We start from the raw sequence: 26292 nt of genomic DNA, 5'->3' as shown, positions 1-26292 counted from the left end.
ACGGAAAACCACCTTCAGGGCTGCCGATAGTGGGATTCGAACCTACTATCTCCCGGATGCAAGCTCACAGCCGCGCGCCTCTACGCGCACGGCCAACTCGCCCGGTCATGGGCACTTAAAGACATTGCTTAGACTGCCTATGGACCCCAAATGTCACCATTCCTGGAATGGCCCTTTACAAAGAAAACCAACATGAGCTATTGTGTTTGCTATGAGAACAAGAGTTTGCACTGGTGATTTGGATATCAAGATATAAGTGATAATGCTATCTCTAAGAAGATTGTTCAGAATAAACAGGTTTCTCTAGCTTCTCTTTTTGAGAGCCTCTCACAGTGAAGATTACAAAGATCATGATCTCATCAAGTACCATTCCATCTTACATGCCACAAATGCCTTTAGTCGTTCAGAGGTGGTCAATGCAAATAAGACCATTAAATATAGAACGATCACTGCAATATTATTCCTCACCTTGGAGAGTTTGGAATCACGTTTAAGACATTGAAACCTCTCATTGATATTTCTTACTGGAATAATGCCCATAAATTTGTTAAACATCTACAGCTCTAAAAGGCATCTCAACACACCAGTCAAACTGGTCAGGAAGGAGAAATTCTAGAAATAAAAGAGGAACTTCGCAATGCTGGCATTACCGTCTAAATGGCAACTGCTCATGAAATGTTCAGACCAGCTAGCTATAACTATCCTCGTCGCAAGTTATTTCACGTCCAGTCAATGCTCTTTGTAAGCCAATCTCGTCGGTCGAAATGATTCCCTATGCCAGGAGTAATGATGGAGTCATGTACATGCTCACCGTTAACGATATCTATTCCAAAATGGCTTTTGCATAACTGGTACGTAATAAATCAGCCGCTCTCGTGCACATTCAAACGTATTATTCAGACATCAAAATATCAACCTAAACTTATGAAAACAGATCAAGGTGAGGAATTTTTCAACAAGGATTTTCCTACCTATCTTACACTCCTAGGTGTTCATCATTATTCCACTTATAGCAATCTAAAAGCCAGTGTTGTGGAACATTTCATTCAAAGTTTAAAATCGAATATGCGGTAGGAATTTATGGCCTGAGGATTCTATTTCCTGTAAACCCTAGTGACGTATTACAATGATACAGAACATAGAACCATCAGCATGAAATCATGATTCGTAACAAAAAAATATTTCAGAGTTGGATTGTAATTTTGCTATTTGCTTCATGTCGCACCGACACAGATATGTCTTACGGCGACAATGGGATAAAAAAGGTCTAGGAATTGGAAGGAAGTGGCCGTGGCCTTAATTAAGGTACAGCCCCGGCATTTGCCCGGTGTGAAAATGGGAAACCACGGAAAACCATCTTCAGGGCTGCCGACAGTGGGGCTCGAACCCACTATCTCCCAATTACTGGATACTGGCCGCACTTAAGCGACTGCAGCTATCGAGCTCGGTCGGATTGTAATTTTAACACCATCCAAGCAGTTGATCTGTAGCATAATTGATTTCGTACAGGCGATTACGTTCACATCAGTAAACGTAAGTGTATCCTTAACAAGGAATACACACCAAACTGGAGGATGAAGATTTTTTGCACTATAAAAGTAAACTCACCAACCCATTCACCTATTTACTTGATGGCCTTAGCGGCCTGCCCGTTGAGGAAGGATACTACGTGGAAGAACTTAAAAAAATGCAATATCCCAAGCACTACCCCATAGAAGTCAGCTCCTTGACTGAATGGTTAGTGCTGTGTCTTTCGATTCAGAGGGCCCCGGGTTCGAACAAAACAAAATTCAATCACGCTGTTACCATATGTTGCAGCTATTTCACTTCCTTTAAAATATCATTTTGTGACATATGGCATAGCTTGAAGTTCTGCTTTCTGCTTCCACCAGTACCATACTGTAATGTGACGGTGGATAGGAAATAAAGACATGGTAGCGTTAAAATTCTATGGCTGAGATTTATTTCCTGCTAATTCTTATACACTACAGAGACACATAAGTACACCTGTTTGCGCTCTCTCTACTCTCACTAACTCAGTTACACTACCACTTACAAACTTACACAATCACGCTAACTACGCAGTACACATTCATCCTGTTCCACTACTGCCACTTATAGTCTGAGGCACTTCCACAATTATACTTGCTGTAAACCCAATCTCACAATTCTGTACATTGTACACTGTCCATACATTTACAACAGACTTCGTTCACTGTCCCTTGCTGACCTGTCTGACGCTGCACTAGAGGTGCAAACATTCACTTCACAGCAGCTGGACATTAGAGAATAAACTGCTTGATGACAGACAGAACAGAACGATACCTGCACAGACAGAGCACTCACTGTACTGCATAGCATTACTCAACTGCACTGAACCTCTGACTGACTGACTGACTGGCTTGCTGTATGACTGTGAACTCCATGGCAGTGCTCTCAGTCACAGTACAACATCCAGTGCTTCACTCGCACACAGCAGCATTCACTCAGCTGCACTGAACCACTTGAGCTGATCTGGCCCACCTTAAATAGAGAGGCCAGCCCATCGACATACTTCCAGAAAGAGTCTCTAGAGTCCTTTCAATTTGGAGTAATCCGGGTTCAACTTCTTGGTCTTTCTCGCCAAGTCAGGAGGCCTCCAGTGAGAGGACAAAGCTACGACAGAGAAGGGCTGGCCTTACGCTCCTGACTGGTTGCCTGCAGGGGCAGAGTCAATATCAAGCAGTGATGGTGGTGATCTGGGGTGAAGCCCACCCTTATTGCTCCTCCCCAAGGTCTTTCAACTAAATGGCAAGACACCATCACAAGACACCTGCTAACAGCCCACTGCTCTATTCCAGTGTCCTTCTGTATAGTTGACCAAAGTGAGCTTAAATAAGCAGTATATATATAACTCATTCATATTCCTAAATAATTGCATTATTCTGTTAAATCCGGAAGATTTTGCAGAAGAAAAGAGAAGAGAATGTCCAATATATTTTTAATCTATTGGCCTAATTTTGGGAATTATTTTGTTAAAAGCCGAAAAAATTCATAGCTACAGTGCAGATGAAATAATACCTACCATTACACTAACTGACAAAACAAATAAATAGAAAAATGTAATTCCACCAGAATGCACCACTTCTGTATTTTGAGCTTTTCTCCAGCGATATTTCTTTTAACCCATTCAAGTCTGGGCCTTAATATCCCTAACAAACGTTCTGGACTGGGCATTTTTAAGGATCTTTAAAACATTATATCTCTGTACCTGTAGGAGATATTGGCATCATTCTTTTTTCTTTGTGCTTGTTTGAGCATCTAATTTTCAAAAGCGCTCTTTGTATTATGTCAACTATCACTTGAGATTTTAAAATTGTTTATATATTATACCATGCTTTGCGAATGGAGGTAAGGTCTGACGGATAACTAAGCAAGTACAGTTTTCAGAAATAGAGTATTATTTACCCTATTTCGCTAATATAAAATGTGCACTGCAATTACAAAACAACAACAATAATGAGTACAATATAAAAATAATAATAATAATAATAATAATAATAATAATAATAATAATAATAATAATTACAATAATGAGAATGGGAGCTCTTACAAAATTTCCTTTTAATTGATAAATTTTGTTAAAAGTTACTCAAATGTAAAAGTATTGTTCCATTTACCACAAAAGACTTCTGAGAAAGAGAAAATACAGTCTTCTAAACAGACTTTACTAATATGTAGACAATCTAACGTATTCACGCAAATATGAAATACGCGGGAACATGCGCTGGGCCATAAAACGAACTCCAATCATAATGAAACGTAAGAAGTTGTTTCGAATTCATATGTCAATAATATGTTCATTTATAATAGGGCCTATATCATAAAATATTGAAAATATCACTTTCGTCAAGCACATGTTTGCCGCGAGAAGCCATGTCTTAGAGTTCACTGAGTGACAACATCTACTGATGCACGTTGATCGAAAATATCATAAATTCTCTGACTTAGACATATAATACTGCCATCTGCTTAAATACTCTCGTAACTAATACATGAAGAAAAACGGTGTAACCCTCAGAATTCGTGCAAAGCTTGTTCTCGATTTTTAGCGAATTGTCAAACCTTACTACGGGCTATGCCCGCAGAGCAGCCTGAACGCAATTTCGGCCGCTGCGAGCTATGCTCGCAGTTAGACCGGAAAGAGTTAATAACTACAAAGCATGTACAGTACATGCACAATTCCCCCCAAGATTTTTAGAACAGATTTTCTGAATCTTATTTTTCCCCCCACATCTTCCATTAAGAAATTTGACACTCCATGGACCTAAAGAGTCTGTCTCTGTCTGTCTGTCAAGTCATCAGCCTGGAGACTGGTTGGGTCCTCAATACAACAATCAAAGATTATGCAGTTATCAGGAAACCACAAATACCAACAGCAGTGCCATGATGAGGCGTACTAAGCAAGATGAGAAGTGTGGTAGTTTGCCATTGCTTTCCTCACCTAAAGAGCAAGTTCCATGAATTCCAAAAAATGTACAAATAATGTTGCACAGAGAAAATCCTAGGTCATTAACCATCCCTACCCTTGCCTCCCACCAGGCAAGATCAGACGTACAGAAACATGTGCTTAGTCTCTCTAAGCAGCCGTACAAATGTGGTGTATAGTGAACTGTGAAGTGGGGAAAAAAGAATAGTATTTAACCTGAGCCAAATAAAGTTTTTTATTTACCAGGAGAAATGGAGTCAAGTGCATGAGAAGAGCGTTTGGTATAGATTTTAAATATAATTTGCTATTGGAGGACACAGAACGTAGATTACCTAATGTAAGTAAAGTCCACGTGTTGATCATTTCACGGCCAAAAGTGCAGAAAGTAATGTGAAGTTGAGAAAGAAGTACTTGATGATGTAGTGAAACTGACAAATGACAGCACTGCTGTAACACATCAAAGCTTGCAAATGAAAGCAAATAACTCAGGACGTGGAATCACAGGTGCGCAGATTAATGCGAACAAGGGATAAGTTATTCATTTTAGGCAGACATGGACTTGGTCTGTGAAGACGAACCACGCTGGTTCAGCGTCTACCATGTGATTACATGAACAAAATAACAGAAAGTCACTGTTTTGTCATCCAAATTACAGGAGAAAATGGTTTTGTTCAATCTCACATCGGAAAAGTGGTATTAAATGTTAATCTGATTAATAAATTAAGTGTTCGACACAATTTATCCAAGTCTGCTTCCCTCTTTCATTAAGTCATTGCATAATTTCACCCTTCTTGATTTTTGACCTTTATATTTTAAGGAAAAACAGGAGAAAATATGCATGTAAATGCAGTAACCTCCCTTCTTTCAATGGCTCTTTAAACGTAGCATGAAAATTGACAAAAACAGTAAAACTTTGTTTATACCTCAACCACGGGACCGAAGGTAAAAACGTATGTGTGGAAAATGCTTGAAGGAAAGTCTGTAAATATGAAGTTAAGTTATACCGTATTGCAAAATATAGATGGCAATATGAAACAATACACACATAAAAGAAATGCACCCAGATAGAAAAAAATTCAAAGTAAGGAGAGAGTCACTTTACAAAACTGAGTAGTCTGTTACCCTGACTAGCTTTTGTTGACTACAGCCAAGGCATGAACAGTATTCTCAAACCAGTGCAATTTGGCCATTATTTCCTCAAAAACGTTATGGCACGTCACAAAATGTTTGATTGTACATACTGTACTGACAGCATATTTAAAGTCTACTGAAGTATGCTGCAGTTCCTCAGTATTGTCATCAATGCAGTCCTCGCTGAGACCCCGTTGTGCTTCTTCCAACTATCTCAGAGATGGTCACGGCTTCTGCAGTGAAGAGGTTAACATTAACATTTATGTAACCCTCAAATGATGCCTCTTCTTCCAATTTCCTCCACTTGCCATCATTATCAGGATATCACCATCATCAAAACTACCTCCACATCCAACTTTCAAAAACAGTTTCTAACTGTAAGTTCCAAAACACGGTGCCATGATGCTGTGATGTAATACACTGCCTACCAGAAGAAAACTAAGTATATGGGACAGCCAAATTAAAAAGAACACCTGCAATAACACACATTTCACGCGAAAGGTGGCAATACTGTTGTTACGTATTGGAACTGCCATCACTGTGGTAGTAGAATTGCTTAGTGACAACTCACAGGTGCACGCAGTTGTTAGGTTATATCTCTGTTGGTGTGTGGAATGGTCTAGTCTGTTTGTCCAGCTGTAGAAATGAAGGCAAGCAAAGAAGAGCAGAGAAGCGTGGTTCGTTTTCTGGTGGCTGAGTGTGCTGGAATACACGAAACTCATGTGGCAGGTCTGCTGTGTATGTCTACAATACTGTCAAGTTGGCCGTGCGGTTAGGGCCGCACAGCTGTGAGCTTGCATCCAGTTCGAACCCCACTGTCGGCAGCCGTGAAGATGGTTTTCCGTAGTTTCCCATTTTCACACCTGGCACACCTTAATTAAGGCCTCAGCTGCTTCCTTCCCACTCCTAGGCCTTTTCTATCCCATGGTCGCCATTAAGACCTATCTATGTCAGTGCGACGTAAAGTAAGTTGTAAAAGAAAAATACGATATTGTCTCGAGACAAGGCCCTACTCTATAATCTGATAATCATTCCATGCCAAAAAATTTCAAAGCTTATTGACAACATGATTGGTAATAGAGGATTCCAAGTCACCAAAGGAAACAATATTGGGACTGGTAGCCGGAAGTTCCTCCAAAATGGCTTACCGCAAGGATAAATATTAGCTCCTCTGCTATTTAGCCTCTATATTGCTGATATGCCAGAAACAGCCTGTAAGAAAATTGGCTATGCTGATGATTAGGCCATAGCAACAAGGCACACTGTTTGAAATCATGGAAGAAGCACTGCCAACTGATCTGTCTATACTAGCAGAATGCTTCTGAAAATGGAAATTCAGACCTACTGCAGCTAAAACTGAAGTGTCTTGTTTTCATCTTAACAACAGAAAATCCAACAGAACACTGGAAGTGTATATAGATGGTACACGTCTTAACCACAATTAAGAACCGCCATTTTTGGGTGTCATACTAGATAGAACTCTGTCTTATGAATCACACTTCACAAAAACTGTCACTAAACTGAGAACAAGAAATAATATCATTCAAAAACCTTGTGGAACCACATGGGGATCATCTGCAACAACTCTGTGGAATTCTGCATTGAGGCTGGTATACTCTGCGGTGGAATATTACGCACCGAAATGGTTGAACAGTGCCCATGTAAACAAAATTGACGCACAACTTAATAATACTATGCATATTATTTCAGGAATAATCAGGTCTACACGCACCATCTGGCTTCCTGTCCTAAGTGTCATACCACCCCCAAATCTTTGAAGGAAAAATAAAATACCTTGATTAGGGAATCTTAGCAAACCCTGGACTAGCACTGCATTCTGATATTCCTGACCTCAGAATCAACAGGCTTCATTCAAGACATCCTCCTCTCACACTTAGAAATAATCCCACTAGATTTAACATCATTGATTCCTGGAGAACAGAATAGCTTCAAAATGCTCCAGAAACATGGCAGCTGTTACCTTGCATCTCTGAGATGGTTTCTGGGTTTGATCTACCTGGCAAGGTATGGACAACACTCAATTGGTTGAGAACAGAGCATGGGAGATGTGGAGACTCACTCTTCAAGAGGGGAGTGCAATCCTCACCCACAATGTGACTGCAGCGCACCACGGCAGACCATTCAACACATTAGGGAAGACTGCAGAAACAGAGCTTACGGAAGAAAGTATGAGGAACTCCTAATGGCAACCCCGAATTCCCTCATATACAACCAAGAACTATATGTTTGTTTACAATATAGTGATGAATGTAATTATATTCCTCAGAATGTATCCAAAAAGCCATATGCGAAATAAATATAAATAAATGTGTGTAGGGAGCACTGCATGTCCATGACGAGTGTGCACGAGTGCCATACGAGATTCCAAGAAAGGCAAACATCGCTGCAAGACGATGCACACCAAGGACAGGCCCAACGAGCCATTACTCCCAATGTGATAGGGCAGATCGATGGCCTTATCCGGGAAGCCCGATGAATCACGGAGGAAGAAATTTGTGTTCCAGGCGGCATTAGCCATGACTCCATGCATGTCATTATCAAAGATCACTCGCATTTCTGCAAAATTTGCAGGCAGTGGGTTCCCCATCAACTGACAGAGGGACAAAAGACTGACAGGACTGTCCCATATCGTCACAGGGGACGAAACATGGTGCCATCATTTCAAGCCCGAGAGCAAACGGCAAAGCTAACAATGAAAACATCGCAATTCTCCCCACCCCCCCGACAAAGAAATCGAAAGCTGTTAAAGTTCTGGTTGTGATGACTTTCTTCAACTGCAGGGGCCCTCTGCTTGTTGACTTCCTCGAGCATGGGACCACAATCAATGAGCAGCACTATGAAGACATTTTGCAGAAACTGCGACATGCCATAAAGTTGGAATGCTGTCAGACGGAGTCATCCTGTTGCATGATAATGCTCGCCCCCATACTTCCAATCTGGCAAAGGCTACGCTTCAGTGATTTGGTATGAAAACACTTCAACATCCTCCGTACCGCTCGGGTCTTTCACCTTGTAATTTTCACATTTTTGGCGACCTGAAGAAAGACATTCATGGACATCGGTTTCATTCGGATGAGAAAGTGCAAAGTACAAGAATGTGTGCGATTGTGGATACGTCAGCGACCTACCCCTTTTTGCAAAACTGGAATTGATCACCTCATCTCCCAGTGGGATAAATGTATTAACGCTTTTGGTAATTACTTTTGAATAAAACTATTCTATGGTCACGAAGCGGGTGTTTGGCTTTTATTTTGACTTATAAATTGTTATTTTTAATTTGTTTGAAGACACAAGATTATTATAATAATTCAAAGAATCAATCATGTCTTTTAACGCATTGTACTGTGTGAAAGTCCTAGGAAACAATACTTAACATAAAAATGAATAAAAACACTAAAAGAGAAAATAAATATGAGGAATATTACCAGTAATATGGTGATCCTCATTTCGCACTTCTTTCTAGCATTTACACATCTACACTTGAAGTTGTGCATTACTCAAAGATCGAGTGGCTGCAGCTTGCTCGTGCAATTCGCTGGAAAAAGTTCCAATCACATTCATTAAATAAGAAGTAATAGGAGGTGCTGCGCATCAGTCCATGAATAATAAGATCTCGCGACCTTTCACTCCCATTTCAAAGCCAGTCTTCACAAACCTTCGAAGTGACCCACGATTTTTTGTTGTTGGTGGATTTCATGGGGAGTATAGCAATGTTTTTAAAACAAAGCAGCTTTGAAAATTTGCCAATTGTCAGTGGAGGCAGCTTTTCACTTCTGTCACTGTTGGCGCATAACAGAGCTGTTATGTGTTATTTGCTTTGTTTCTCACCATGACCTGCCAAATTGGGGTCAGAAGGCCAGCGCCTCAACCGTCTGAGCCACTCAGCCTGGCATATTTTTAAATTAAAAAAAAAAGTAGCCTGTCTCGTCTACATTGAGAATGTCCTTAGAAGCACATTGAGATGTCAGTTCTTTTAAACTGTTTTCTTTTCAATCTCGCACAGTCTCGGCTTCAACACTTCTGTTTTTCCCACACACACTGTGACTGCTGATATCCTGCCAACCCGATGAAGCACTAAAATCTTCTACACCAAGTCAGATCACCAGTTCACTAACCTTGCATTGCATCGCAAAGCATTGGTCCACCGATTGGAATGCCTTATACCCTAATGTTGTTTGAACCACTGTAATAAACAATCTTTCAGACGTTTGTATTTTCCGCCCTGAATGCGGATCAGCTTATTTGTCATAACACCTGACACAAGTGTGCTTTTTTCAATTTCTGCTGCCTTAGCTACAATCGTATTTAAGGTAAACTGAGCAATCTCTAATTTCTTAGCAATTTCAACTCGTTTCATGTTGCCGCTTTCCTTCACTAAGTTCAAAATACGTCATTTTTCAGCAATTGTAATGTACTTCCTCTTCCTTCCACCCATGCTCACTACTCACAATGTTAATCACAACTGAAGCACGGAACACAAAGGACTAAAGAAAGTACGATTTGGTATTTCACAACTTTTGCTCGAAAATAGCTTGAATTACATGTGATAAATATCAATAGCTTCAATGTCGCTCTCGCTACCCACTGCGCGCACTGAGGGATGATTTTCAAGAAAAGTACAGTTCAAGTCATAAGTTTGTGCTTAAGAATATTTTGTGCGATTTTAATCTAATAAATGAAAGACTTATAACCAAAATAATTTGCCATAATACGTATTGGACTTCGTCAGGACTGCTGAAAAAAATGTGTAAGTGTAGAAAGCGTATAAGTGTGAAACATATAAAAGAAGTTTTACTCTGTTATTCTAAACTTAAAGAACTGAGCATCAACACTGGAAGAATAAATAATAACTGTAAAGAATATCAATTATGGCAGAGCCCAGCGTATAGTAACATTTACCTGAAGAGATTATACTACAGTATGGCTTTAAATCTATCATCATAGGCCTAAGTCTTTTACATTAAAGTTTTGTTTAATGACAACTGATTGCATAGTTACTCTATCTCACAGAGCTGCAAGTGTTTAACCTCCTATATTGGATACACAACATTTAAACACAATCAGCATGGTAATACTCCATATTAATATTAGGACTTTGACCTAGATCCCTTGATCTAAGCTTATGGCAGGTATTATGTAATTTCTCAAGAAACATTACAGTATAAAATTAAATAAAAATCAATCAAACTTGACAGATATCTTTACAGATGTTCTGAAGTTATTTAACTTACCATATACTCAAAAAGTTAGTGAGGAATACAAGAATCTAAAAACATACCGATGACGATGGAATGTGAGAACAATCAGCCAGATGAAAAGTAATAGTGTTCCAGTCAATTCACACATATGAAATGCCCATGGAATATGAGGCACATTGTCTAGGAAAATATCTGGCAATGGTGGATATTTCTTCATATCAGGCACACGATCATGTACTATCACCATAACAAAGGCTGTGATCCATGTCACCACAAACAAGTAACCGAGGGAGATGAGAGTCTTCCACACTTCAGGCTGTAGTTTTGTAGCTCGTCCATCCTCCGACAGTGGTGGAGTGTAATGATGGTGATGATAGTGATCTGGATCCATGTACAGAAGGGGGTCTGGATTTCCCTGTACACAGACAAAAAATAAATTTACTCGTCATCCCATAAAAGCATTTTTCACAATGATGGAAGGGTTTTCCTCCATTGCTCAAAAATAGTGTGTACCTGCTTTCTAAAATCTCCCTTGGATGAAATGTCACAAAATACAGTATTATTTATTTTAAAAATTATTACAGACAAATGAAAAGGTATACAGTTTGTATAAAAATTCAATACTCTAACTTCTAGGGATGCTAGAAGAGACCGAAACGAATGGTTTTTGGTAAATAACCATGAGTTCGAAAAACATTATTCACTGACAAAATCAGTAACTGTACTGTACAGGTATAAATGAATTTTGTCTCTCTCTCTCTCTCTCTCTCTCTATCTCTTTGAAACCATCAATATCACACTTTCTATTAAACATCCCATGATGTCAGAAAGCAATGTATGTGTTGTGACAACACACAGTACGTCTTTGTTGACTACAATTCAATCCAAGGAAAAGCTCATCACTCGGGTGTTTATAGCCGAGTACTCTCTACAGCACATGGTTGGGAAGCTTTGGACATGTACCACAGGCAATGGCATGTCATTGCAGAGTGCAGGAGATGCACCTTTGATCAATTTTTGTAAAAAATTACAATTAAATTGACATGTAATTTTATTCTCAACCACCTCAAAATGTACTTCAACGACTGAACTCTGGCCTAGAGTTATTTAATATTTAAACATCTGTTTTTGTCTCTTCTTTCATCCCTAGAAGTTTGAGTACTGCATTTTAATACACACTATATAATTTTGTTGGTACCCTATTTCATAAATTACCAAGCAATTTGGCTGCACATTTCAGGCCATGTAGCTTATAGCTTGCATTCGGGAGATGGTGGGTTCAAATCCCTCTATTGACAGCCCAGAAGACAGTTTTCCATTGTTTCATATTTTCACACGAGGTAAATGCTGGGGCTGGACCTTAATTTAAGCCACAATTAATTCCTTTCCTATCCTACCCCTTTCCTATCCAACAGCATTTTTTTTTTTTAAACCTGTTTGAGTAAGTGTGAGACGTTAAACCATCAACAGAAAATAACCCACAAATTTTTGAATGTGTTCTTCTTTATGGAATGACCCTAACTTTATGTGGATTTGGGACATAGTTGTCAGCTAACAGTCTTTATAAGATAAGCCTTTCCTCACCGGTTTTACTCCTCAAATATGTCTTTAGCCTCTTCAGGGTGGAAAAGCGGCCTTGTCAATTTCTTTTAGAACTTCTATCACAGTCTTTGATTGATTTTCTGATGAGATTCTGCATTTCAGCTTCCACAAATGCCACTCCACCTCCAGAATGTCTTTGTTTGCATTTTCAAGATCGCTTTCGTAAAATTCAATCGCCTTCACAATGCCACCAAAATCTTTCTTAACCGCATATTTTGGCAATAGACATTCCAAACCGAGTAAAGTTTCAACACGTAGAGCAACTGCTTGGTAGACTGATTCCCTGTGGGTGTGTAACCCTCAAGATTAGTCTCGTTCTATGGTTTGTAACCCTGGAGCCAGTGCTAGCATACGGTAGTGTGTGCTAGTGGCATATTTATGGGGAATAGTACTTATATTATTTGTGTAAAGTTCATCCCAAATACTAGTTCTTAACCCGCCGTTGGTCGCGCTTAAGTTTGTCATGCGGTTGGTCACAGGTTGAAATTATTGCAGTTATTTTTATTTATTTCTCTTGTTTTGTTATATTTTATCTATGATTTTATTTTCTCATATTATTGGGTAGGGTCTAGGGCTATATTTATTAGAGGGCAGAAAAGCATTAACATAACCTACTTTATTTGTAGATTACATGAAAAAGACAATATCTTTTGTTGAATAAATTCAGCTTATTATTACATATAAGTTAGATCATATTTGAACATTCGTTATTACTAGTCTTGCAACAATAGACCTTCACCAATAATATGTTCTTGGCATAATAAAAGTTTCTCTGAGTATTTACAGCAAAAGAAAGCAACACTAGTGTGACGAAACTGCCTAATCAAAGTTTCTACAGCAAAGGAAACAAAAATAGTGTCATGAAACTAACAAATCAAAGTATTTACAGCAAATAATGCCACGAAACTGCAAAATCAAAGAACAAAATGTCTGAGTGAAATGAATGCGTGTCCACTCCTAATCACTCTCACTATTATCGTCATGTCCAAAGATGATAAAGATGTTTATTCCCATAGGGAACCTCAAATATTTGTTTTTGAATGAGTAAATTTACAATACCAATATAGTTGGTCCATTATTGGACATTATAAATTTTCCAGCTAGCTCATTCCTGGTTGCCAGCGTTTCACCCCAGCGTGCTAAGTTGGGCTCTGGTAAATAGCACACCTACCAAGACGCATGGCTAGTGCATACCGTGGAGACACCGGCAGTGCCAATGCACTATGAGAGACTTTGTCTCATTTTCAAAAATTGATGCCTGCCTGGCCATCAGATGATAAAGATGTTTATTCCCATAGGGAACATATGCTTATATAATGGAATGGTTTGCTCACTACATATAGGTTTAAGAAAGTCTCCACACCTTGATGTTGTCTTTTTGTTCTTCTTTTTAGGACAGAAATAGCACTTGACTCTAGCCTTCGTAGTACCTTCCACAGGTACAGCTTCAGTTCTGCGATCTTTCTTTTCATGTTCAGCTTCTCACTGCTGTCCGAATCTCAGTTCTCTGTGCTTTCCTGGTCCATTCAATGCAATGTGGGGCCTGGTGAGTTCTGGAGCTAAAGTCTTTTCCACCCTGAAGAGGCTAAAGACATATTTGAGGAGTAAAACCGGTGAGGAAAGGCTGACGGCTCATGCACTCATGGCAGTACGTAGAGATATCAGTGTGGATATTGGCGAAGTTGACAAGATGCTTCCAAGATATGAAAAGTGATCAACCTGTTCCAGTGTTGTGTCTAAGATGGAGATATTGAACTCAGGAAGAGGTAATCCTGGAGCAGGTTGTGCAAGTACCTTTGTTTTTTTCTTTTTCGCATTAATGGCAAGACCAAAGCGATCACATGCAGTTTTAAAGCAGTTGACTGACTGTTGTAATCCTGCAGATGTTAGAGCCCCCGGCATACGGCAGTTCTGCCACCCGGGTAACTTGTGAGCGAAGTCTTGCCAGACTAAAAAGGCCTCCATCAAAACGAAATTTAATCTCCATGCCCAAGTTGTTTGCAGATGATTCATGCAGCATGGCAGCCATGTACAGTAAGAATGTACGAGCAAGCACACAGCCTTGTTTCAATCCATGGGTGATTGGGAACAAATCTGATACTGAGTTACCATGAAGTACATGTCGAGACATGCCTCATGAAGAGCTTGAACAAATGCCACATAACGTTCATGACATCCAAAATGTCTCAATACTTTCCACATAGCAGATCTTGATACCGAATCAAAGGCTTTTTCCAGATCATAGGAAACTAAATACAGAGGCTGCTGTTGCTCTCTGCATTTTTCCTCGAGTTGTCTAGCACAGAAGATCATATCTGTTGTGCCTCTGGAGGTTCGGAAACCACATTGAGACTCAGGCAAAATCCTCTCTGAGATATCTTGGAGCCAGTTTAATAGAATTCTTGCGAGAATTTTACCTGCAATTGACAAAAACGATATACCATGGTAGCTCCCACATACACTGCAATCGCCTTTCTTGAAGATAGTGATGATGGTAGCATTCTTCAAGTCATCAGGCACTCTTTGAGTTTCCCAAATCAAGAGGAAGAGTGTGAAAGTCTAGTCTTCAAGAGTATACCTCCATTTTGTATCAGTTCCACAGGGATGTTAACAGGACCAGGGGCCTTTCTTGGTTTTAGTTGATTGAGTGCTTTGGTGAAGTCTCTGTATGTAGGTGGAACTTGCCACCCATGGTTGTTGGGGCTCTGAGGGACATTACGAAGAAAGTCCTCAGCAACACTGGAGACACGATTTAGAAGTACAGAGAAATGTTCCTTCCAACTCTCTAAAATTTCTCCATTATCAGTTAAAATGGTGGAGTTGTCAGCAGTCTTCAATGACCCCGATGAAGATGGAATTGGACCATATATCTCCTTTATGCCAGCATAGTCTTGGCACAGGCCAGAGTAAAGTGTAGCTTTCACTGAAGTCCCAGTCTCATCCATGGCTGTGACAATATGGAAGCTGCTGGGGTATGGATGGTGCTGAGTAATGACATTCAGAGCACAACTAGTGCATTTGAGTGTTATGAAAGGTGTTACTCATAGGGTCAGTCGTGCTGCAATAGCACTTTCTGACCCAGTGAGGAAAGCAATGGCAAACTACCTCACTCCTCGTCTTGCCTAGTATGCCTCATTTTGGTGCTGCCATTGGTTTTTGCGGTTTCCTTATAACCGCATAACTTTTGGTGGTGCTATATTTGGGGATCCAACTAGCCTCTGGGCTGATGACCTAACAGACAGACAGACATGCCAGCATAGAAGTTTTGCAGGTCACGGGCATCAGATAGTCTTTGCAGTTCTTCAGCTTTTTGTTGCCACCAGTTATTCTTGATTTCCCTAATTAGTGCCTGACATTTTCCTTTAAGTTCCAAGAATTTATGATTTCTTCATATTGGAAGGATAGATGGGCTTCCCGTTTGGTACTGATTAGACATTTAAATTCTCATTATTTTCGTCAAACCAGTCCTGCCTTTTTTCCCCTCACAAAATCAATTGTTTCCTCAGCTAACTCAGTGATGACCTCTTGAAGCATGGCCCATTCCTGATTTGTACTACCACTGCTGCCTGGATGACTAGCCAGTTTGTTTGAGATTGCATTTCTGCATTCTGTAGCAATGGACTCAATTTGAAGTTTAGAAGTATCAAATTTCTTTTTGGGCAGTTTGTGGATGGATCTTTTTGGTTTGCGACAGAGTGAGATTCTCAACCGGCAAAAAAGAAGCTTGTGATCTGTCCAGCAGTCATTGACATTTCTTGTGGTCCTTGTAACGACGACATATTTTTTATCACATTGCCTGGTGATGATATAGTCAAGGATGTGCCAGTGCTTTGAGAGAGGATGCATCCAAGTGGTCTTGTAGCGATTAGGCAGGCGGAACTGAGTATTAGTAATGAAGAGTTCATGTTCAGCACATGAACCAAGGAGCAGTAGACCACTGGCATTACAGTTGCCAAGTCTATGTTTTCCCATCACACTGCGACATAATTGGTGATCTTTATCAACTCTGGCATTGAAATCACCAAGTAGTAAGAGTTTGTCTCTTGGTGGTACTTTGGTGATGGTAGTGCTCAGCAGATTGTAGAATCGGTCTTTAGCTTCTACATCAGCATCCAAGGTAGGAGCATATGTGGAGATGAGTGTCACAGATTTGGCTGCAGGTGAAAAGTTCATCGGTCGTGCTGCTGACGCACCGTGTGCGGCATGGCTCCCGAGCATAGAAATGCTATTGCTATAATTCAAATGATAATCTAAAATGGGTAAGGACACAGAAATACACTCCGTTAAGCAAATGAAGTACAGTGAAACCTCGATTCTCCGTTTTTCAAGGGACCATGAAAATAAAACGTACAACACGGGAAAACGGAAAATTCGGGAATGAATGAAAACCATCAACAATTTGGCTAAACATCACAAAAATGAAATATGTATAATTATAATCTTACAAAAACTCCTAAACCAAACCAAACTAAACTACAGCCCCAGTGGGACTGCCTGCCAAGCGACCGCTGATCAGCCCAAAGGCCTGCAGATTACGAGGTGCGCATGGTCAGTGCGACGAATCCTCTCGGCCGATATTCCTGGCGCACTAGATCGGGATCGCCATCGCACCATTAGATAGCTCCACAATTAAAGGTAATCACGTAGGCTGAGTGGACCTGGAACCAGACATATCCAGGTAAAATTGTCTGAACTGGTCGCAATCGAACCCGGGCCCTCTGGATGAGAGGCAGGCATGTTAGACCACGAAACCGTATTAATTACCGGTACGTGAGTTCAAAATCTCGATACTTTATATTCAGTTTTACAGGGGAATCTTCGTCAGTTTCCCGTGAAAACTTCTTTTAGTTCAGAAACTTTGATTAGGCTAGCCAAACTCTTCGAAAAATCTAATAACGCCAAATCAAACGACAATTGACCACAAGTAGTTTTTAATTCTCTCATCTAATAAAATAAAGCACATTAGATACAAAAGAACCCAAAATGATGGCGAAATCCCTTCATTTCTTATTGTAATTTGTTCTCCGGTATACTGTTCGTACGTAGTCAGTTTCTGGAAATCTCGTACCGCGCAAATTAGGCCTACATCGACTTTTAAAGGTTATGTTGAACTCGAAAACACGGTTTCGAATGTATCGATTCTTAAAAGTTCTCGAATGCATTATATTCAATTCTGCCCATCACAAATCCAATCAAATTGGAAAGATAAAAGAAATATCATCAAAACTTCAGACATTACGGTTATTCGTGACCTTGAGGTCACCTGGTAAGCGCGCTCGCTGCACATGTCAGTACGAGTTGGAAATTATACCAACTATTTAAATGTGACGTGCGCAAATAAAACGACTGCGGGTTTTGGTATTTTAACACGAAAACGTAAAATTCCCAGTCTTACATTAGGACCTAAACAGTAATAGGCAATCCCAAGACCTCCCATGGCTTTTTCTTTTTTAATGTAAGGTGCAACATCTGTTCTGGTCTTGCTAACATAATCATGTACGATAATATAAAAAATACTGAATTTGTGTTAAGAAGGAGCAGTTTCGATTCCTGCCTGAAAGCCCAGTTACTCTACAGTGCCCTGAGCAAAGTACCGAAAACCTGTTCGGCAGTACGATCGAAAAACATGTAAAAATATAAACATCTAACCCTGGACATAATGTGGACGTTTTATAAGTGCGAACATTTGACGAAACTCGTTCCGTCTTCGAGCAGAGCTGTCGAAATGCGCCGTGTCTCCTTGAAATTGTTGTGGCCACTCTTTGCTTTATGATTTTCCGAGATTCTCTAAACAATACCACTCGAATGCGATGCTAAGATGGTCCCTTATGCAAGTTCACCGCCGATCGCTTTTCTAGTACCGGTACAGTACTTGCTTTAATTATCGCAATGAAGGGGCGTTAACGCCAAGATCCATAAATATGCCATAGCCGTCCTTTCGTCAGATACAGTTTATTAAAAAACGATTGGTCGAGGATTTAGCGTTGATGGGACTGGGATTTCTGGACGGTTGATCCGGGAAATCGTTTCTTCGAGGAACGGATAATACAGGACTTTTACAACGTGATTTAATTACGATGCTCGTGGGACCATGTAATTTGAACGCATATTCCGGGAACGGATAATCGAGGTTCCACTGTATTACAGTACTGTGGTAACGGTTACCCACGTCCGAGTTGCCGTGAACGTGTTAACAAGTGAAAGATAAACCAGATTGGCTTTATATAGCCAGCAATTCCAGATTCAAGTAGAACACTGTCCTGGTAAAATGGACATTCTTGTAGATGCTTTAAGTAGGAATCGAGCAGTAGAAGTCAAGCAAGTTAGCCAAGTTAATTTGATACCAGAAGACCATTAATTTTTACAAAGATTAAGATATCTACGTCAGACACAGAGAAGAGATCCTGAACTCAGATACATCATTAAACGGAAGGAAGAATGCAAAGACAGGATGCTAGAATGTTAAATATGAAGACTATGTCAAGGCCATATCTCATACAAGACAGGATACTCTATAGATCTGCAGACTGAAATCACAGCAAGTTGAGAACAGTAGTTCCTCAGAAGTTACTAAAGACAGAACTTACTTGGCATGTGCTCAGAATCATTTCACACGGTGATACTGACAAAACTGATCATCTGAAACAGGAAAAATTTATTTGGAAATCCATGAGGCAAGATGGTGTAGACATTCTCAAAAACCTGTGATATTTGCCAACGAACTAAATACAACAACTACTTGATGCAAGAACCAATGAAACCCATTAGTCCTTCTTCGCCACAGGAGATGTTTGTAATGGATTTGTATGGTCCTTTGCCTATGGCCAGAAGAGGTAACAGATACGTGGTAGTTATCATGGACGCCTTTACAAATACTGCATTATGTTACCAATTCAGAAAGCTTATTAACTGACCACGAAAATCAATCTACTGCTACAGAATTCAGAAAAGCTACAGTGAGAATGAACATCAGACACCTTATGAATTCTATAAGACATCCATTCACGAATCCTTCGAAGAGATTAAGGTTGGGACTAGCCAAGTATTGCCATGCATATTGTCCAGATCATCACTGGAAATGGTTAGATGTTTTACCAATTATCCAGAGTTTAACTGACTCTAACACTCACAAATCTACGGGACAGATATCAGTTACATTACGTCTTCAGCAAAATCCTATAAGACCAAGGGACAACATTGTAGATAATCCACCAGATGAAAACCATCTATTGAAATTAGGCTTCAAAGGACATGAGATGAACTGCTACAACAAAAGCACAAAAGACTAAGAAGATGCAGGCACAAGAAATATCACAGACCTATGCTAGTGGATGATCTTTTACTGCTTAGAAAACCTGCAATCTCTAAACGAGATAAACGGGTATAAGTTGCAAGCAATCATCCGCATTTTCCGAATCCATGTTGTATACTATTAAAAGAAGAAAAACACAATGGTTCCACCTGATTAATACTGTTTATTTGCCTAAGGCAAATAAAAAACTGTAGAACATGTTTCGTCTACTTTGTAGACATCTTCAGATACATATGTTTTGGATTATTGTATAATTAACAGTGACACATTCTTACTATCGTAATGTTAAAACACACATTAAGAACATTAAAAAACATTTACAATTAAAAAAGTTTAACTTAATTATACTACAAAATATGCATCATGAAAAAAGGGGTGGGCGTTCATGGATGGAAATGGAATATGGTACATTAACTAACACTCACTAAAATATCTTGTTAATAAAAATGGCTTAAAGCAATAAAGTTTGCCATTGTCACTGTTCATGTATTATGTAAAAATTTCTTGATAAAATCTTTGTAAATCTTCTTACTTGTAATGCATCACCTGCAACTATCATTATTACATCCAATGCTTGAAGGGCAATGGATATGTATGAGTATGAATATATGGAAAATAAGCTGAAGTCTTCTCTCTCTGTTACACCCACCTTTTAATGTGAGCCCTGATTTAATGAAGTTCTGATAAAGGTAGGCTATTAGATAAAGATTTGTAACATATACACAAAATATATGTTTGTTTACTTGTAACTCAGTAGCTTTCAACTGACCTCTGGTCGAGCAGCAGCGTAGTAATGATGTGAGATAAGGGATGATCCAGACACATTGAGAAGTGTTGCAGGGTCATAGCCCAGGTTCAGGATAGCTTGCTGATTGTCCAGCTGAAGCCTGCGCAGGCTAGAACTCAACCGTTTCACATCTCCCAGCACCTGATTCAAATAACACATACTCTATTAGCAGTATATTTCAGAAGAAAAGTTTACGTTCCACAAATTTTGTAATACAAATCCTGTACAATTAAGCAATAACTACTATAAACATACACCACTCTAAAACACCTGACAAAGAAACTATATAATAGGAAATGTATAATTCACCCTAATTAACATAAATACAGCATCATAGTGGTTGTTTCTTTGTTACCTTAAAAAAATTCATCAAGACTCTGCCTATATGAAAACTATGAATTGAGTGTATCAAATCCTTGTCCTGTTTCTCTACGAGTTAAGGTAGCGAGTTTTTACAACTGGACACCTTACCTGATGTCAACGCATCAGAGCAGTTAATGAGATGAATTGAATGACATGATATATGAGAGATGCTGAAACCCAGTGTAGGCACCTAGCCTACTCCTGTCGAATAACACCAAGGAGTCTACTCAAGGCCCCCCCCCCATCTAACACAGGAATCACCATTAACAACATCACATGCCCTCATCCGCTACGAACACTGTGGAGAGGTTTATAATTGAATCCAGGCTGCTGGCACGCAATCTAGTGTTTAGAAATTGTACACCACCACCTCTCCTACCCTGCCAGCCAACATTTTGATGGTAAAGTTTTTTATTTGGCCAACAGGACCCAAAGCAGCTAATCACAGTGTCAGACCATACAGACTTGACGCCTTAATGATCATAACTATATTCTCACAATATGACATCGAATCAACATGTGTGTTGAAATATATTTCCAACCAATTTTCTAGTTCGCAAAAATCTTCTAGTATAATATGTAAGAAGTGTAAAAAGTAAGATATATAATGTGCTCTTCTGAGAGAATGACCACGAACCCTGGTGGCATAGCAAGGAGAGAGGTAATACTCCCACATGGCGTCTCCCAGGTGGCGGATAGCGGGGTCCTAATCGGCTTCTCGGCGGACTTGAGCGAAATAAAATAGCTTTTGCAGACAAAACACACAACCCCCTGTAGGTGGGGGACGCAGACAAAGAATACACCCATGGTATCCCCCGCCTGTTGTAAGAGGCAACTGCAAGAGGCGACCAAGGGATGATTAAGAACCATAAAACTACTTGTGATTAGTACCATTACGTGGGGAACACTATGGGTCACCTTTACTTGCGAACAGTACCACTATGTTAGGTATACAATAGGTTTGTGATTAGTAGCAGCAGATTGGCTCACTGTGGGTTTACAGTACCTGTGATTGGTACCACTATATGCAGAACACCACGTGTTTATGTTGCCTGTAATTAGTACCATTATGTGAGAAACACCACGGGTCTGGGCGTTTACCTGTGATTAGTAACACTATATGAGCGACACCGTGGGTCTGCGTTGCCTGTGATTAGTATGTGAGGAACACCATGGGATAGTTTGGGTCCCTGTGATTAGTACACCTAGGTGAGTAACATCATGGGTTTGCGTTGCCTATGAGTGGCGCCATTATGTGAGAAACACCACAGGTCTGCGTTAACTGTACAACGTACATTACTTGTGAGTAATACCATCATGTGTGGAACAACCTGAGTCTATGTTACTTTTCATTAGTACCGCTACATGAGAAATACCATGGTACTACTTTACTAGCGATAAGTACCATTATGAGGGGCCGTTGACCTGGATATTGGACCCCTTTAGACAACAAGCATCATTGATTCAGGATTGTCCCTTGGTCAGTAATACTATTGTTTTAAGATAGTTTCTGGGAAGGTGGGGCATTGCGGGTCAGATCCACTGACTGTTTTAAGTTCATAATCATTGTTCGTCGTCGTCTTGTTCAATATTGTAGTCAGTGGATCGATTTTGGAATTATTTTCAACTTTCAGTACTGTGAGGTGGATCCGCTGATTATTTTAAATTCATATCCATCCATTCATTTTTCATCATCACGTTTTGAATTCTGGTCAGTGGATGAATTTTGGATTTTTTTTTTTTTTTTTTTTTTTTGTTTGTTAAGAATGAAGCCATATTTTCCAGTGTTGGCTTAGTTAAATGTAACAAAAACTTTTCAGTCTGTCAAACACACAGCAATTACAATATAAACTATAACACTATAAACATACCTGTAGAAATACACACTATTATACAAAGAATGACAGGTTTCGTTCTATAAGAACATCCTCAGATTCTATCAAATCACTTAAAATATGCTTATATCTGTACAGTATTTTATGTTGTGTAAACTTGTCAATGATAGAGAGTTTAGTGATAACATGAACCAGTAATGACAGAAAATAAATTTACAAGTATTAATATAATGAAAAACTTACATACTTATCTAGACTACTGATACTAAGTCCATTGTCACCAAACACTATTTCAGGACTGTGGTCATGGAAAGTTTTGGGTAAAGTACATTGCTCGCGGAGAGGGGAGGGGAAGCACGGAAGGGGCCTTGTCAAGCGTTGTGGATTTCTCCTACTGGATGATAAAATCGAGTATACTGTACCATGGAGAGGGGAGGGGGAAGCAGGGCGGAGCAAGTGGAGCGCTGTGGAACCTTCTATCAACACTGGAGAGGGGAGGGGAAAAGCACATTTTAACATGAAGTAGGTCAATAACCTTCACAGGGCGAATAACTCAGGAGATATTAAACTTGTTTGATAAACGGCGAAAATACAAGAATACAAAACATTAGGGTGGAAAAGAATACAGGTGATTAAAGAATGCACATACAAAGTGCGGGTCAGCTAAGAAAGAATGGCTGAAACAGAAGTGTCAGGATGTTTAAGGTTGTATGGTTGTAGTAAAGGTAGATATTGCAAACAGGAAAATTAAGGAAACCTTTGGAGAAAGGAAAACTGCTACCATGGAAAAAGGTGTAGACAACCGAGTTAATATGTTAAAAAGTTTATCCTTTGTCCCACATAGAAACAAGCTAGACCAAATTTTAGCTTATTTTATTCTATGTTTAATTATGCAGGGTAAAAATTGTGATCCTACCCAGTTAAAATTTTAAGCAGGTTGAACAAAAAAAACTTGCTGTATTTTTTCCAGTTCCAACGGAGCGCTTACTTTATAACTTTAAAAGTACTGATCTGATAGTTACCGAACCTTGGTATATCTTAAAGTAACTTATTTCTGATCTGTATACCAAGTTTTTAATTCATATGATTTTTGTGAAAAAGGTTATTGCAAATTTTGTGAAACAACATTTTCTCATTACTGGGTGATCAGTCATAAAACTGGCTTGTTATGAAGCTCATGAGTATGTCTGGCAAAAATTAAAACTGGTTTTTGCCTGCATGCAATGTTGATTTTAATATTTAATTGGGTAGTTGTGCGAGAAGAAAGCAGCCTACCAGCTGGCGAGAACAATGCACTTGGCCCTGGAATTCCTAGCAATGTCGCCCAGTTGAACTTCAGTTGAGCATTCCCTGCTGTACAATAGGTAGATGTCTGTTGTTTCATCAGTTGTTTAAAACATTTATTGGACTAGCGCTCAATATATCAATGACAGAATTAAGTAGTATATCTTGTATATTGTTTTCACAATCTTAAACACTGCTACGATCTGCTTAACAGGTAATTTGTCTCTCTCACTAGCTTCTAAAACCTTAATTTTTTATTTCAATTCTAAACTCACAAGTGTTTCTTTCCTTCCATCACTTTTAAAATTACACTGTAACTACAACACAAAGTTCCATGATTGCTAATGTACACACACTAAATCTCTGACATTCCTAGAAAATCTGCACTACATTGTTCCTGCGTTCCATTAGTCAACATCTCATTAAGGTTACACTCGCAATGTGATGAAATTAGATAAGGGATGAAGGAGACCCCTAATTTTCCTGTCTCAAGTTTTGGTCTTTCTGCATTTCTACAGTAAAGGATGTCCAAACCACACAGCATATCCCTGTCATGGTCTACAGATAAAGTTGCCGCCTTACAACCAGACAATCGGAGTTCATTTTCTGGCCAAATTACGTTCCGTTATAGTTCCAACATTTCCTTCCGTTCCCATGTCAGGTTCTGCTAAATACAGGTAAACGTACACGAATATTAAACCATAATTCATGGGAATGGGAAAATTTTCCAATATGGACACTTTTCCAGCTCCGCTAAAGGTAGGTTTTACTGTCATATTACAGTCCATTTTCCTATACATCACCGGATATGTCACTCATTTGTTCATTTCCATGCTGTTCTCATTTTGTTATTGTTCTGTGTTCATATTCGTTAACCACCTGTATTCATCTATCTCTTCCTGTGTTTACTCTGCTTTCTTCTTTCCAACATTTCTCAAGCAAGAATGAGGATCTGTCAAGATAGCCCCCCCAATGTGTGTTAAAACCCACCCTCCACAAATTCAACCAGGGCTCAGAAAAAGATGTAGAAAGTCAGGAATTGCTAATGAAAGAGTCCTATATGAAGTTGTGAAGTTCGTCCTTTTCCTTTTGTTTTCATATTTGACTTTTACTCCTCTTTCTGACAATCCCCCTTCCAATACAGACCTTTCTTTGCATTTTTTTGTTTGTGTTCCTGCTGGTTTAATGTTGCACTAACAAATCAAAGATTTCTGGCAACGCAAGGATGAGGAAGGGCTAAGATTGGAAAGGTAGCAACCATGGCCTTAATTAAGATACATTTGTCTGGTATGAAATTGGGAAACCATGGAAAGCCATCTTCAGCGCTGCCGACAGTGGGATTCAATCCCCCTGTCTCCCAAATGCAAGCACAGCCAACTTACTCGGTCTATTATTTATGTTTCTCTCTTTTTTAACACGACCAATTCATTTACTTAACTTTCAATTTATATAGATATTGTACATCAGCCTTTACAGTTGCATCTCTTGAGTAACTAATTGTGAAATCTGTATTAAGCAAAATAAAGGTAGGCATATGGCACTCATGATCTGGTACAGTTTCTTGGCTGAATGTTCAGTAGAGTCACCTTTGGTTCAGCAGTTCCTGGGTTCAATTTCTGGTCGGGATGTGGATTTTGACCACATTAGATTAATTCCTCTACCTCGGGGACTGAGTGTCTGTGTTTATCTTAATACACATCTTCAATTACATACAACATATTACACAATCAACCACCACAAAAATATGCAATAGTAAAAACATCCCTCCATATAGGGTAGGCTTGAAGGAAAGTCATCTGGCTGTAAAACTGGACTTAACCCACATATAGTGATGATTGCAAGAACCTGCGATAAGGCCTGGAAGAAGAAGCAGAAGGATGAGGAAGCATTCCTGATCTGCATTTTAAAAATTCATTCTAATTATCAAGATTTCATCACATCTAGGAAGCAGCATGATCAGAGCAATTACAGCATAATGCATATCATATGATATGGATGTTGATTCCCAGAGGGAATATGAAACATTTGTTCTGAATGAGTAAATTTATAATACCAATATAAATGGTCCGCTATTGGACAATATAAATCTTCCAGCTAACTCACTCCTGGTTGCCAGCGCCTCGCACCCGTGTGCTAGGCTGGGCTCATCAGTTGATACCTAGCACACCTACCAAGATGCTGGCCAGTGCATACCGTGGAGGCCACTGCGTAGGCTAATTGTAGCCATCGGCAGTGCCAATGCACTATGAGAGACCCTGTCCCACTACCAAAAATTGATGTCTGCCTGGCCA

The 26292-nt window shown here is 39.5% G+C and overlaps 1 protein-coding gene across 2 annotated transcripts in view; it reads right to left on the bottom strand.

Moving 5' to 3' along the window:
- The window catches only part of LOC136856773 (sphingomyelin synthase-related protein 1), a 109041-nt gene that overhangs the window by 51232 nt on the left and 31517 nt on the right, over positions 1–26292 (bottom strand). For both annotated transcript variants that reach the window (XM_067134875.2, XM_067134876.2), the window contains exons 2-3: positions 20502–20660; positions 10899–11233 (exon numbers count right to left, since the gene is read on the bottom strand). In XM_067134875.2, coding sequence (XP_066990976.1) covers positions 10899–11233; positions 20502–20660 — 494 coding nt within the window. The remainder of the gene's footprint in view (positions 1–10898; positions 11234–20501; positions 20661–26292) is intronic.

This window comes from Anabrus simplex, chromosome 1 (genome assembly GCF_040414725.1).
Source record: "Anabrus simplex isolate iqAnaSimp1 chromosome 1, ASM4041472v1, whole genome shotgun sequence".
NCBI lineage: Eukaryota > Metazoa > Arthropoda > Insecta > Orthoptera > Tettigoniidae > Anabrus > Anabrus simplex.
This window is presented reverse-complemented; position numbering and strand designations above follow the sequence as displayed.